The sequence below is a fragment of the Anarrhichthys ocellatus genome, unplaced genomic scaffold (assembly GCF_004355925.1).
Source record: "Anarrhichthys ocellatus isolate YVR2014 unplaced genomic scaffold, GSC_Weel_1.0 scaffold21, whole genome shotgun sequence".
Taxonomy (NCBI): domain Eukaryota; kingdom Metazoa; phylum Chordata; class Actinopteri; order Perciformes; family Anarhichadidae; genus Anarrhichthys; species Anarrhichthys ocellatus.
This window is the reverse complement of record NW_022280051.1, coordinates 4,697,377-4,710,657: the sequence shown is the minus strand read 5'-3', so window position 1 is coordinate 4,710,657 and position 13,281 is coordinate 4,697,377. Positions and strand designations below refer to the sequence as shown.

The 13,281-nt window shown below is 46.1% G+C and overlaps 1 protein-coding gene across 1 annotated transcript in view; it reads right to left on the bottom strand.

Annotated features, from left to right (window-relative positions):
• Positions 1-13,054, bottom strand: part of LOC116390052 (histone-lysine N-methyltransferase 2D) — a 41,196-nt gene extending 28,142 nt beyond the window's left edge. Inside the window, exons 1-4 of the mRNA XM_031859294.1 lie at positions 12,887-13,054; positions 3,692-3,815; positions 1,103-1,555; positions 511-999 (exon numbers count right to left, since the gene is read on the bottom strand). Coding sequence (XP_031715154.1) covers positions 511-999; positions 1,103-1,555; positions 3,692-3,815; positions 12,887-13,054 — 1,234 coding nt within the window. The remainder of the gene's footprint in view (positions 1-510; positions 1,000-1,102; positions 1,556-3,691; positions 3,816-12,886) is intronic.
• Between the last annotated feature and the right edge of the window lie 227 nt (positions 13,055-13,281).

Sequence of the window (13,281 nt, the reverse complement as noted above, 5' to 3'; positions counted from 1 at the left end):
CTGCCGTCAGCGAGCGGTGGTCAGTGTGGATTTATGACCATCGGCCTCACGTCTCTCTCTCAGAGCCCAGAGAATAGTGGAGGCACGGGGGAGCCGAGGCTGAGAGGCACGGCACACGAGGTAGGCACCCCGACTTCTATTGTTGGGGCCTCACGCCTTTGAAGAGAGAATCAAACGGTACCAGCTTTTCATCAAAAGCCCTCCTTTCTATTGCTGATTTAGAAGAAAAAGAAAAGCTTTCTGCGTTATTTATTACGGGGTGGGAGGAGGTGGGAAAAACAGGCTGACAGCAATGCTTTCACAATGTGTTGGTGGGGGCAGGAGCATCATAACGCCTCACTATGGAAGCAGGCTTTGAATTCTCTGTCTGGCCCAGTCTCTTTGTCTACGGGTGGATGTCCAGCCATGTTCAGGACAATCGGGCCCCTAAGAACACGGGCAGGAGCGTAGTGCCGGGCAGGGAGGTGGCTGTGAACGAGACATATGCGGCCGGCAGAGCTCATTTCTCACCTCTGACAGGGGAGATGGGAGGCAGGACAGACCAGCGATGAGACTCCAGCCGAGTCACTGATGCAGAAGGGGTCAGCTTTGGTCCTGACCCTGAGGAATGAGGAGTGGTCCTCTGTGGACTCGGGCAGGAAGACCAAGTGGCAGAGGGGAAAGCAAGGGCAACGAGGCCATGATCGGAGGCCAAGGATGGGTGGAGACCAGGATCTACAGATGCATCCAGTTGGAGATTCTTTGATATTTTAGCGCTTTCACTCCTGCTCAGAGGTTTATCTGATTGAGGAAGGACAGCTGACTTTAAGGGAGGGGAGAGGGGTTTGATTTGGCCAAATAGCGGTTCATAGAGTGGAGGGGTGGCCGTAGCATTGGTGGGAGATTGGCGAGGGTTGGATCCCACCGGAGGGTAAGAAGCCGAAGGTGACTTCATCACTGGACAAGGCTGGAGCGGCGAGAAACAAACGCTGCCTTCGGGGTCCGAGTCTCTGATATCTGCTGCAAAACCACAGAGGAAAATTAGACTGTAGCCTCATTTAACACAATCATTAAGTTTTAAAAGCACATATGAAAGAGGCCGCAGGTAATCTAGAACTTTTACCACCAGACAGGACACTGCTCCTGCCACTGGCGAGGTCAGTGCTGCGGCTGAACAGGCTTGACGGTGGACGGCTAAAATCTGAGAGAGACCCGTGGGAGATTGTGGAGGCCGGCGGCGGTGAGAGTTCTGGTTCAGCCGGTTCCGGATGCAGCTTCCAGTCTGACTCCGGGATGGACACCACAGCAGGTTGTGGTGCTCTCTCCGTCTCCTGAACTTCAGCCTCTCCCTCCAGAGCAGGTTGCTCGCAGGAGGGAGATGCCGGCACTGTGTTCGGCTTGCTTTGTTGTCTCTCAAAGTCGCTGTGACGGGTGTTTTGGCGGGGAGGTGCTGGATTCACGGTGGATGGTGGTGGAGCAGCAGCAGGGAGCGGAGGACAGGGAACAACAACAGCAGAGCGCCTTCCTGCCATCTGCACACCATTTCCTCTTCTGTCTGGGTTGAGATGGAAGTAACCTTCAAGAAAGACAAGAAGAAAAAACATATTTCATTCAGAGAGTCGTAAATATTGGTTTGGCAAAATGCATCCAAGAAACGATTTTGGTGTTAAGAGTAAGATTCTTATAAAAGTCACTTTTCACTCGCCAATATGCTGAAGGTAATTTTAGTTTTTTAAACTTCCAGTGTCTGCTTGTGACACTCTCATTGCCCACTGGTTAGGTTTCCCTGCTGGGTGGGTCGGCCTGCTGACAAAAGCAGTGAGATATCGCCCGGCCGGAGCAGCTGCTTTTTTCCAAACTCAACATTCACAACAGTAATCAGACCCGAGGACAGAATATCTGTGTCAGTTACAGGTGTCCTGAAACAAGTGTTTGAGGAATATCAGTGGCAGTTTTTGCGGTTTTGAAGAGGGTTGTGATAAGTTGAGTGGTTACAAACAAAACATTCGGCCATATTCAAATAAAGTTAATAATAATATTACGTTTTGTGAAACTGTATTGATTCTCAAACTCACTGTATTGAATTTGATCTAATAGTTTAAAATGCAAAGGACTCACAGCTCAGATTGCACAAAAAGTAGTTACATAATGTTGGATGTGATAAATGCAGATCCAACTGTTCTGATTCGATTAACAAAAGTAAACTTTTTTACTGAGATTAGAAGATGCATATGGTGGTCTTTAGATTAAAAACCACAATACATATCGCTTTGCTTACAGTTTATATTGAATCCCAACCCATGTATCATGATACGTATTGTAACGCCAGATTCCTGCCAATACACAGCCCTACGGCTCTGTGATGAATACCTCGTAACAGCTTACATGTGTTCATATGGGTGAAGCCTTTCAACGTTGTATAATCGAAAATACTAATAAACAGAAGACCAGAGGCACATCTTATATATATATATATATATATATATATATATATATATATATATACAGTATATTAGATGTCGGATTGATGATAAAATACATTTTTAATACTAGGCTACTTTTACGCTACAGAGAGTGCGTAGCCCAACTCATTTCTACAGCATGTTTTATACATCCATCTCTCTTCCTACAACACCCATTATCTCCCTTTCTCCAAATCCTCTTTGTTCTTCTGAACATTTCCTTTCATCACTCTGAGATTCTCTTCCACAAACATCAACTCCGTCCAGCACCGCCCATTTCCCTTTCACCTCCTCCATTCTTCCCCCTTTGCCTCAGCACACCCCTTCCTTTCTCTCTTCTCCAATTTTTTTGTTGACCGCTGAGAGTGAATGTGTGTGTGTGTGTGTGTGTGTGTGTGTGTGTGTGTGTGTGTGTGAGATAGGGGGGGTGGAGGGTGTCAGACAATCTGCTCTTGTTTCCTGGGGGTCTGCCGCCAAGAGGAGTCAGCACAGGGGGATAAAGAGAACGCATTGGAGAGCACATTTCTGCACTGCCTCCTCTTACAATGCCCTGCCATTCCCATCTGTTACACACACACGCACACACACACACACACACACACACACACCAGTGTACGTGAACTGGTGCATGTGTATGCTTTGTGCGTGCCGATGTGCATGTGAATGACATGTGTCAGAGTGCAAAGCCACGGCGCAGGGCGCAGCACGTTTCTTCAGGGAGCAGGGTTAAGGGCGATTGTGAGGGAGCCAACCACCATATGGCAGAATAATTAGTATTAGACCCCGGTGCTGAGAAATGCCCCCCTCCTCTGCTATCTGCACACACACACACACACACACACACACACCCACACACACACACACCGCCAGCATGGTGAAAGCAGTGCCCTGCTGTGGAGCTGAGGTGTGTGCTGGGAAAAAAATGCCTTCACATCAGAGGCCGGGCTCTGAAAGGAGCGGCAGGTCTCCCGGCCCCGGGCCTTTCACTCCCATCAGAAGACCACCAGGAGGGCGGCGCTGTGGGCACTTCCTCACCAGAGAGGAGATTTGCACTTAACCAAACAACCACAGAGAGAGATTAAGAGCTAACGACGTGTTTGGTGGCCTCTACCTCCACTGCTCCAGGAGGGGAAGAAAAGGCGAGAAAAATTGTTAATGAGCAGAGCTGTGGAGTCAAAGGAGGCAGTGCCCTCCTCCTGTTTGGGCTGCGATGGTGTGAAAGCACCAGGTGTTTTGTTGATAAGCCTCACCGTCCAGCGTTTGCGTCTTTGGGGCAGCGAGAGTGTGCGTTTTCACCATCTTCTCCTGAGATGGAGGCAGCGGTCTGGACTTGGAGCTCAGAAAGCAAGGAGGTCTGAGGTCCTCAGGACGAGCCTTCATGTGAGACAAGAACCGTGGACACAATAAGGGACGATGATGTGGACCATTGTGGGCCTGGAAGAGAAGAAATAGAGAAAATAAAAGTTGGAGGAATAAACTGTTTTCAATATGTTACATAAAACCATCTGAGAAGGTTTCATTATAAACTGTTTGCACTTGATTGGATGAACCATCTGTTAATCAAACTCTTGACAAAGCGAGTCGGTAGAGGAGCGAGAACCTTCAGTGTTGATCTCTGCTCTTCTTTCAATAAAGAAATACTTTCCACTTCTGATATAACTGATGCTATTGCAGCATCAATGCTGACTTCTTTAGGAGCCGCCATTGTTGTTTCAACACACTTTCGTCTCTCTTTAAAAAACCCAAACAAACAATGAAACTAATAGAATTATAATGTATATAAAAAACTAACAAAGATGCAAAGAACATATAAGTCAATAAATAATGAAAAACTAAATCATTATTCGAGGAAAAGATCACTGTATTATTTGGAAAAATACAATTAAAAAAATTAATACACTTTTGAAAAAATGAAAATCCATTGTTATTCTTCTTTTTAACACTTTGTGGTTATTGACATTTATTTCTAAGAAAACATGTCCTGTGTGTCAATTGATATACAAAATAAAAGTCACTCTGTGAAACATCTGTGTCCCATGCTAACACAAACTAAAAGCGTGAATGAGAATCCCTGCTGTGCAGTTGGTGGAGCAGAATTCAAATGATACATGGTGCCACTACTGCCCCCTTGTGTTGTTGAAACAGATCACACACCTCTTGACTCCAGCTGTCTCTCCTTCCTCCCAAAAACCTTCCTCCTCCTTAATATAAAGGAGGCAGAACATTATCTCAAGGGTGATAAAACTCTTTAGAGTACACGGTCGGGACACGCGAGATAAAAGCAGGCGGGACGGTCAATATTGGAAATGTGGAGGGACGGACGACTGCCGGCAGCACGCCAAGCAGTGAAAGCCAGCCCAGTGTAGAGCCCCGGTGCCAGAGACTCATTCAGACCCTCTCTGGCCTTTAGAGAGCAAACAGCTGTAATAAATAACACACAGACACAGGGCTCTATTTGACTTGGATTTGAGCTTCATCTAAAACAAAGTTCAGCCTCTCACCCTTTTAACACACAATAAAAACAAACAGAAAATGCACAGATACATCTGTCTGAATACAATAATGAACCAGGAGAGCTTCAGACAGAGAGAGAAAGGGGGGAGAGAGAGGGAGGGGGGATGGCGGGGGTCACTGTCTGTGACTCACACAGGGAGGATCAGCTTTTAAATCCCTGCACCATCTCCACTGATTCCCTTTTCTCAGATGTGGAGGCTTTAAAGATTTGCATTCTTGTGATGTAAAGAGGGAGAAGTGAGGTAGAAACAGCCGAACAAGAGCCGGTGACAGGGCAGCCTTCCTCCTCCTCGCTCCTCTTCCTCCCCTACGGCCTCCTCATTACCTGTCACTCAGGCCCGTCAAAAGGCTGAGAAGGGCTTTGTGAGGCTAGACTCGGGCTGGTGTCTTCAAACTCCTGAACTTCTGCAGAACAGGTTCGGGCACGAATGTTTTAGCATCGGCTTGTGTCATTACAACCTACGCTGAAGCTCTTTTAATGCACCCACAACACGCAATCACGATCACACATACAGTAGGACAAAGCTGTGTGTCCTGATTCTTATCTCATGTGGTCACACTGATGGATTTTCTGTATGGTCCAACCTTAAAGAGCAGTTTACACTTTCACACAGTTCCCAAAAAATACTAATCATTGTTTATTACTTGCTTTTTCTTCAGCAACTCAATGCTATCGAAATTTAGTGATTGTATTCCTGTGTTTCGGCACTAAAAGTGTATTTCTGGTCCATTCTTTTTTCATCTTAATCTCTTATAACTGATTATTTTAATTCATTCTTTGCCTCATGTCGTTGGGCCAACGTGTTTCGGCTTGTGGCCTTAATCAGGTCTAAAAATTAAGTTATTCTATACTTTTGCTGGAGTTTTACTTCTTTGTGCAAATAAACCTTCCTTCTATTTAATCACAACTGAAAATTAAAATACCGCTGAATAGTGCATCGTAATATTTGTATTTGAACACCATCAACCTAACATCTGAAGTCAATATGAAGTTGTGCAATTTTAATATAACATGCATCTTCATAATGAGAGAAACCAAATTCAGATATTTGTGCCCCTCTGAAGAAAATGACTAAATACTAAAGATGGATCAAATGTTGAGAGCTGCATAAAGTTTGTTGTACAATAAAAAATATAACTTTGCAGCACTAGAAAAGGGGACAGTCGATAATAGTGTAGTTTCTGTACACACCCAGAACACGCGTGTGGGCTCCTTCGGGGCCCCTGCAGGCCTCCAGGAAACAGGCTGACCTCCTGGCGTCAGGCAACCCACACGCTGTCCTCACACAGCCAGAACCGGCTAATGTCATTACGGGCCTGTTTGTGGTCAACAGCTCCCTGATTGAGACGTACAAGTAGCGCTGCTCGATGAATGTAGGAAGTCTATTAGTTAGTCAGAGTCCCAGATGGCCTACAGAGGACAGACTTGCGTGTGCTCCTTCACCCCCCCCCACCTCTAAACACTCAAGCATAACACACATGCACACTCACACACACACACACACACACACGCACACTTAATTACACTCCGAGTGAACCCTCTGACAGGCGGACGACTACGAGCAAAGACAGAAGTGTGTCTATGTCCCAGTGTCTGCAGGAACAGAGAATTCTTCACAGAGCTGATGCACAAGAAGGCCAGGCTTAGACCCTAACAAGGTTAAACCCCTGAAAAAGAGTGACTTTTTAAATCATGGAGATTTGTGTTTCTGCGGGGTGTAATTAGCTTTGCTGAGGGGGGAGGGGGTGGACGAAGGGTCGGGATGCTGGCGAGGGGCGAAGCGGGGGACGACGACAGTGGGGCACATTGTGGAGTCCGGCGGATTCAGGGGAGTAAATCTGATTATCAGCTCGTGTCAGAAGCCAGGCTCAGATACAGCTTAGCATTCAGAGCAACTTTCTACTTTCGATGGTTAGACAATGAACCCCTCCCCCCCTCCCCTCTTTGCAGCCTCAGAGGGCCCGGCAACCCTTCCCCTGAAGCCCCAACTGAAACAACACAACACAGGGTGACAGAACTCAGATACAGCGTTACATCCAGCGCTGGAAGAAGTATTCAGACTCTGTACCTAAATGGGAGCTGGACCCATTTTACACATCAAAGTAGTAGTACTGCATATATGAATAAGCATATTGTGGCTCCAGAGGTAGCTGTTTGAGTGAAATCACTTGAGTCAGCGTCGGTTGGGTCTGAAGAGCTTTTTTCAAAAATCTGGGGGTGTGGAGATAAAAAAGAAGTGAGCTTACCGGAGCTCTGCTTGAGGCTACATTAGCTGCTATTAGAATAACACACCCAAACACACTCTGACTGGACTGTCGGGCAATCTTGTTGCATTGTGGGTAACGTAGGCACCAGGTCAAGGAAGACATAATAAACAAAGAAGATATCTCTGGTACGGGCGGTATATTGTAATAAGCCAGTAGGTAATGAAGGGGAGTGAAATCCGAATGGCTTGTTGAATCGCATGTTTTATGATCGAGGCAGCCCACAATAAAACCGACTGGGTTGTTGTGGGGGCTGGTATGCGCTCCAGATACCCAAATGTATTTATACCAGCACTGAAAAGGTGAGTTTTTCATAATATGTGACCTTTAAAGGGACAAAATATGTGGCGTCGCAAGATCAACCTGTGTTAAAAAAGTCTGATTAACACAATTTCTGCTGTATATCGTCAAAGGTTTTCAGACTTCACTCACAATTGAACAGAAAACACATATATGAAGTGTTAAATTGCAGCTCTGAAGCTCTGCATCCTTGTTTGGGCACCTGTGCATTCTGACCGGGACCGTCCCATTGCAGCTCGTGTCCCGGGTGACAGTACGGGAGCTTTGACGCCTATATAAAACACGCCGCTGGGTCAACAGCCTCTCGTCGGCCGCCCGTCTGTTTAGACAGGGACACGCTTGTTGTAAAAGTTGTGTCGCTGTATGAAGGGAGCAGTTTCTCCGTCACAATGCCCATCGTGATTTATTAGATATGAGCAGGAGCAGTGGAGAGGTGGAGGACGGCACAGATTGATGCCAGGCCTGATGAACTTGCTGAATGCAGACGTGCTGAAGGCCGTTGAGGATGTAAATGAGGCTGTAAGGACCAGCGAGCGTCTTTGTCTGCCCGACTTTACTTGTTTGTTTAACCAGAGGCCGAGACAGGAAGCCAGCCCACACAACTCTGCTGTCCCTATGGCAACCCCACTGTTAATTGCGGCACATCCACTCCCGGGACTCCTTTCAGCAAAGGGGAGAGGTGGGGACTTTTGAGTGTTGGACGAGAGAAAGAAGAAGAGGAGGAGTGTGTGTGTGTGTGTGTGTGTGTGTGTTTCTTTTCCCTTGTTAGAGGAAAGGCAATAATATTGGGATTTGGTTTGATCATTTCTGGTTAAAAAACAACACTTTCAACGCGTCACCTTGAGCTCCTTATACCATTTTTGACTAATTGCCCTAAATTTCTAATTATGAATTTAAAAATATCAGACAGATTCATCAATAATGAACTGAATCTTCAGGTACAACAAAGCCTCCAGGAAGAGCGTCGGGCTTTGAGGCATATTTGATATATAGCGGCCAAACGGCGGAATTACAATTTCCGCATCGGAAGATTGACGGACAATCCGGGTAATTTTATACTCGGAAGTCTAACTTTTTTTTGACTTCATGCGCCACTTAGCAACTTTCACGGGGCATCGCCTCCAACACTGTATCCAGTTCTCTTTATACATTCATGGTTACAAACCTACAACAGCTCTTTCTTAAAGGATATTGTGTTTAGTTCATCACTTTCTGTTTACTACAATATGTTTTACTGCTTATTTTACTTCTGTGTACAACAATAACCCAGGCACATATGAAAAAGCCTTGGAAAAAAGTAAGAGATATTCGTGAATTTAAAAAAAGGCCTTCTTGTATTTAAGTTCAAATAGTATTCGGGCACTCACAGTGTGGTGGCAGAGTCCTCTTTCCCACAAGATGGCCTTGCTGACAAAAGACACATAAATGGGGCTCTGCGAGGAAAGAAGAGAGAAAACAAGCCAAATAAATATTATAAAAGTATCACAGGAAGACGGCACAGGTACATGTTCAAACTTAAAAACAGATTTATCAGAGTCAGATTGAGATTGATCAATCAAGGGTTCAGAAATGAACTGCTTTCAGTGGCTCAATCTCCCCCGGGGCCCCCGGGGAGAGCACAATGACTGAAGCCTGGCAAAACAAATGTAAAGCCACACAGTGAGAGGGCTCTCCAGAGACCTCCAACCCACCAGTGCATTAATAACCCCTCTGTCTTGCTCATCGAGCTGCTGTGAAACTCTTCCAGTGGTTTGAGCCACTGCAGCAGAAGCCTCAATGATGGACTCTGCTCTCCCACGCAGCCACTCGCCCAACATCTGCTCAGTTTACAAAACGTCTGCTCCTCGTCTCTTTGCCCCTTTTCTTTTTTTAAACATGTAGCTGCCTCAGGACAGCATGGTGGTTTTATGGTTAGGGTGCGTCAGTTTGACCCTGAGGAGCAGGGGCCGATGTGTTAACTCATCAATCACCGGAGACACATCACAAGCCGATGCCCAGCAGTCAGCGGAGGGGCTCATCCATCTCTCTCTCTCTGCGGCTCCCAGAAGCACAGAGTCAGCTCCAGAGTCGGTCCACTCCAGGGAGCAAGAGAGCAGATCCTCCCAGGACTCGCCCTCCATTCATGGGCTGTAACCCCAGACCAGAGTGGGTGACAGGGGGCAAGAGGGACTCGCATGGTGGGAGGACAATGGAGCTTGATGTGTGTATACATGTGTGTGTGTGTTTCCCTTTTCTTTGGGAGTGCACTGGTGTGGAGCTCTCTGCCAGCTTGTGGCAGACTCTCAAAACCCATTCAGTGCCACCATGAGAGGCTAGAGGGCAGCGTCAGGTCTGGCCATCCCCCCCCCGCCTTTGTGTATTGGCTTCACTCAGACTGTACCTGTTGTATTCAACAAAGCACGTTACATGTGATTACGCACATTGTGCCAGAAATATCTCACAAGCTCTCCATCCTTAATAGAAGCCATAATTGCAGCGAAATAATGAATATCAACCAATTTCCCCAGTGAATCACGGGGTGCTCGCTGCCCGATGACGTTGTTCTTACTAATTTACTAATTATGTGCTGAATGTGAAATCAAGTACATTTTGAGACAGTAGAGGATGAAGTGGCTGGAGAGTTGAGTTGACAACAATGTGGAGTAATTATTTTAACTGAAACAGAAAATAAGGCAAAGGATAAAAGCCGTCATTTAAATGAATAAGGATAAAAGAGTAAATTCTACATTTTCAAAAATCTGTGAGGGAAAGAAAATGCAAAACTAACTCTTAATTAGTTTTTTATTTAATGTTTTGTATTACGTTTTCACTATTAAGTCTGTTTGCTGAACTGCTTTAGATTTGTCAAATTTCAACATAAAGTGTAGCAACGTATTTTAATGAAATTGCAGAAATTTTAACTGCTACAATTCCGTGACAAACAGGAAAAAACATGAAGATCATGTGACGCCATCAAAAGATCCAGAACAGCTACTAAATGGAACTCAATCTCAATAACTATGGTTTGATTTATAAACTACTTTAATGACAATAAAGAATAAAATTGCACACAAAAAGGGGCAAAATAACACACATTTGTAAAACCGTGCCAAAAAACCCCAAAGCTGAAGTTCTTTTAGCTCAAACCACAATGCATCACTCAATGGCCTCTTTCTGCCTTTGATGTCATCGTTTGACCCATCATCACAAATACAACACATAATCCCATACAGGGTTTGTCTAAAGTGATTGCTGCTCCTCTTTTCCTTGTTCAATTAAGATGATGAGATTAGGGAGATTCTTAGCAGATGGGATCTCCACTGTGCTCGTGTAGACAGCGTGCATCTCCCCCCTTTTTCCACGCAAACCCCACCTCGAGGTACTTCCTGTAGAGCCACTGAGCACCAGAGCGGCGTGGGCCGGCAGGACTCAGACAGACAGGAAGTGCTGTGGTGCCGATGTGAGCCAGCAGGGGGACAATATGGTCAAATGTGGTCAGTCTTATCAATAATGAGTAGGTGGAACGGGCCGGATCAAATTACCAATTTAGAGCTAATCACCAAAATGGTGACTGGTCTTTGCTTTATCCCCTCTCCCACTCTGCTTTCTCCTCTCCTGGGTGACTCCTGCCGCCATCTGTCCGTCTTTCTCAGGGGAGCCCTTCCTCCTCTCCTGAGCACCGCGCTGGATGTTTTATTAATTCCGTTTCACCTGATTACACCCTGTCTGTGAGTCAGGGCACATAAATAGGCATTTAATCAACGTTTAATTAAGGGGAGCAGGCATTGAACACAGAGCCACAGAGCAGAGCTGCATCCTGGTGAGGTCAGCAGCAAGGACACACTAACACAGTATATGAAGAAATAAACAAGCACGTAAACCTGTGTACCACTCTAATGTAGAGCGTTTCATTAGATTACTGTGACGGCCTGCACCGGAACAATCCTGGCTGCATTCAAGACACCAAGGCATTGTGAGGACACAACAATGTTTAAGGTAACTAACGTTAACTAATGTTACAGTATCCACTACAGTTATAGTCCAAACTCAATTGTATCATCATCAATGCACAACAGCAAACTGCAGGAGATACCATTGATCATTAATGCTAATCTAATATTGGTGAAGTTGGGTACTTCGGCAGCTAATTATCTTACGTAAATTTCCAATTACCAACTACAGTCTCCAGGGAGAAACACTATGTAAAGATGATTTCACTTTTAAAGCTCTTAAATGTTGAAATATAGTCATTCAATTTAATGTAAATACGGCTATAATCTTTTAAACTCATTTTAGTCCAGCTTGTAGTTACTTTTCTGTTTTGTACCGTGATCCATCTTCAGTCTTTATTCTGTCGACCTGGCAAATGTAAATCCAATATTCTCGCTTTCAGACTCTTCAGTGCTTTGAGGCTGAATAAGTGAGACGGTGATAACTCAAAACACTTCTGCTTTCATTCTCAGTGTAGATGCGGTCAGTTCAACTCTGCCACTGCAGTAAGATCAATACACATATATCAGCTGCAGGATTTGTCGATAAACCAACTAACTTAGAGACAAAAGAGCTACACAGTTTCTAAAGCATGGACAAAAACTTTAAAAGCACACCGCAGGAACTCGACAATGCAGCGCAACACAGCTGATGAGGAGATCCAGTTCAGAAAACAATCAAGCAAACGGCCGAGCAATCGATGGCAAACAAAGGGCGAGTGTGACCACCTCAGCATGGCTTGGGCCAGGTTAGAGGCAGAGATAGAATAGACGAGCACCCAGATTGAGCGAGAGAAAGCCCGGGGTCAGTTATAATGAGCCGTGAATGTGAGCATCCGACCAATCCTGTTTAATGGGCTTCATCCCTGGAAAGGTTTTGGTCCTGCCTCGCACCGGTGTTTGTGTGTGCTCACGTTGGGGTTCGGGTCAGGGGGCTGCAAGGACTCTGTGACCCTGAAATGAGCTCTGGGAGTCAGTGGGGACCCCCGCTGGCAGGAGAGAGCTCCTTTATGCTTTAATCTGCAAGCAAGGGGGATCGATATGGCGACTATTGGTGCTGGGATTGTGTGCAGAGGTAAGCGGTCCAGCCATTTTAGATGTCTCACAGGGGGTTGGCGCACCCTGACAAAAGCACAGCCCCGCTGCCACCACCGGCCAACAATGACCTGTGGGACAGTGGCACACCAGCAGCTAACCTACTTAACATTCATTAGTGTCAGAGAGGTGGACAGATGCTCCGGGTCTTACGGATCTTCTCTCTCATGTTCCCTACATGGGGCTCATTCAGCAGCGTTTGACGTGTCTTTCATTCGGGATATTGGAGTTGTGGGCGGTGGCGGCAGCAGGCCGCTCGGCTGTGGGTTTTAGGAAGAGCTGGGTGGGCATGGATGGACTCACCCTGCGAGCGTGGTGCGCGGAACGGGACCCGTCAGGCCGCCAGCTGCTCATGCCGACTGGATGCCGGGGCCGAGCCAGAAGCCTCCGGGGATACCTGAAGTCCTGGTTTCTGGAAGCTCTGTTTTCCCAGTGAGGCTCTGGGGCTCCTCTTCTCTCGACAGCAGACATGTCCAATGAGCGCTAGTCTTTCACTTTACATTTCAACAAAAGAAACGTTGAATAATACACCTTCAAGCTCTGTAGCCGACTGGTTTAAGGGGAGAGGATCTGAGCAATGCCTCTCTGTGGGAGGCTAAAAAATGTTCTCTATTTAAAAAGCTTATGTCTGTTAATGATTACAATCCTGCTAAACTGGTGCAACTCTCTCATGCATATCGTTTCCTTGGCCACCAAAG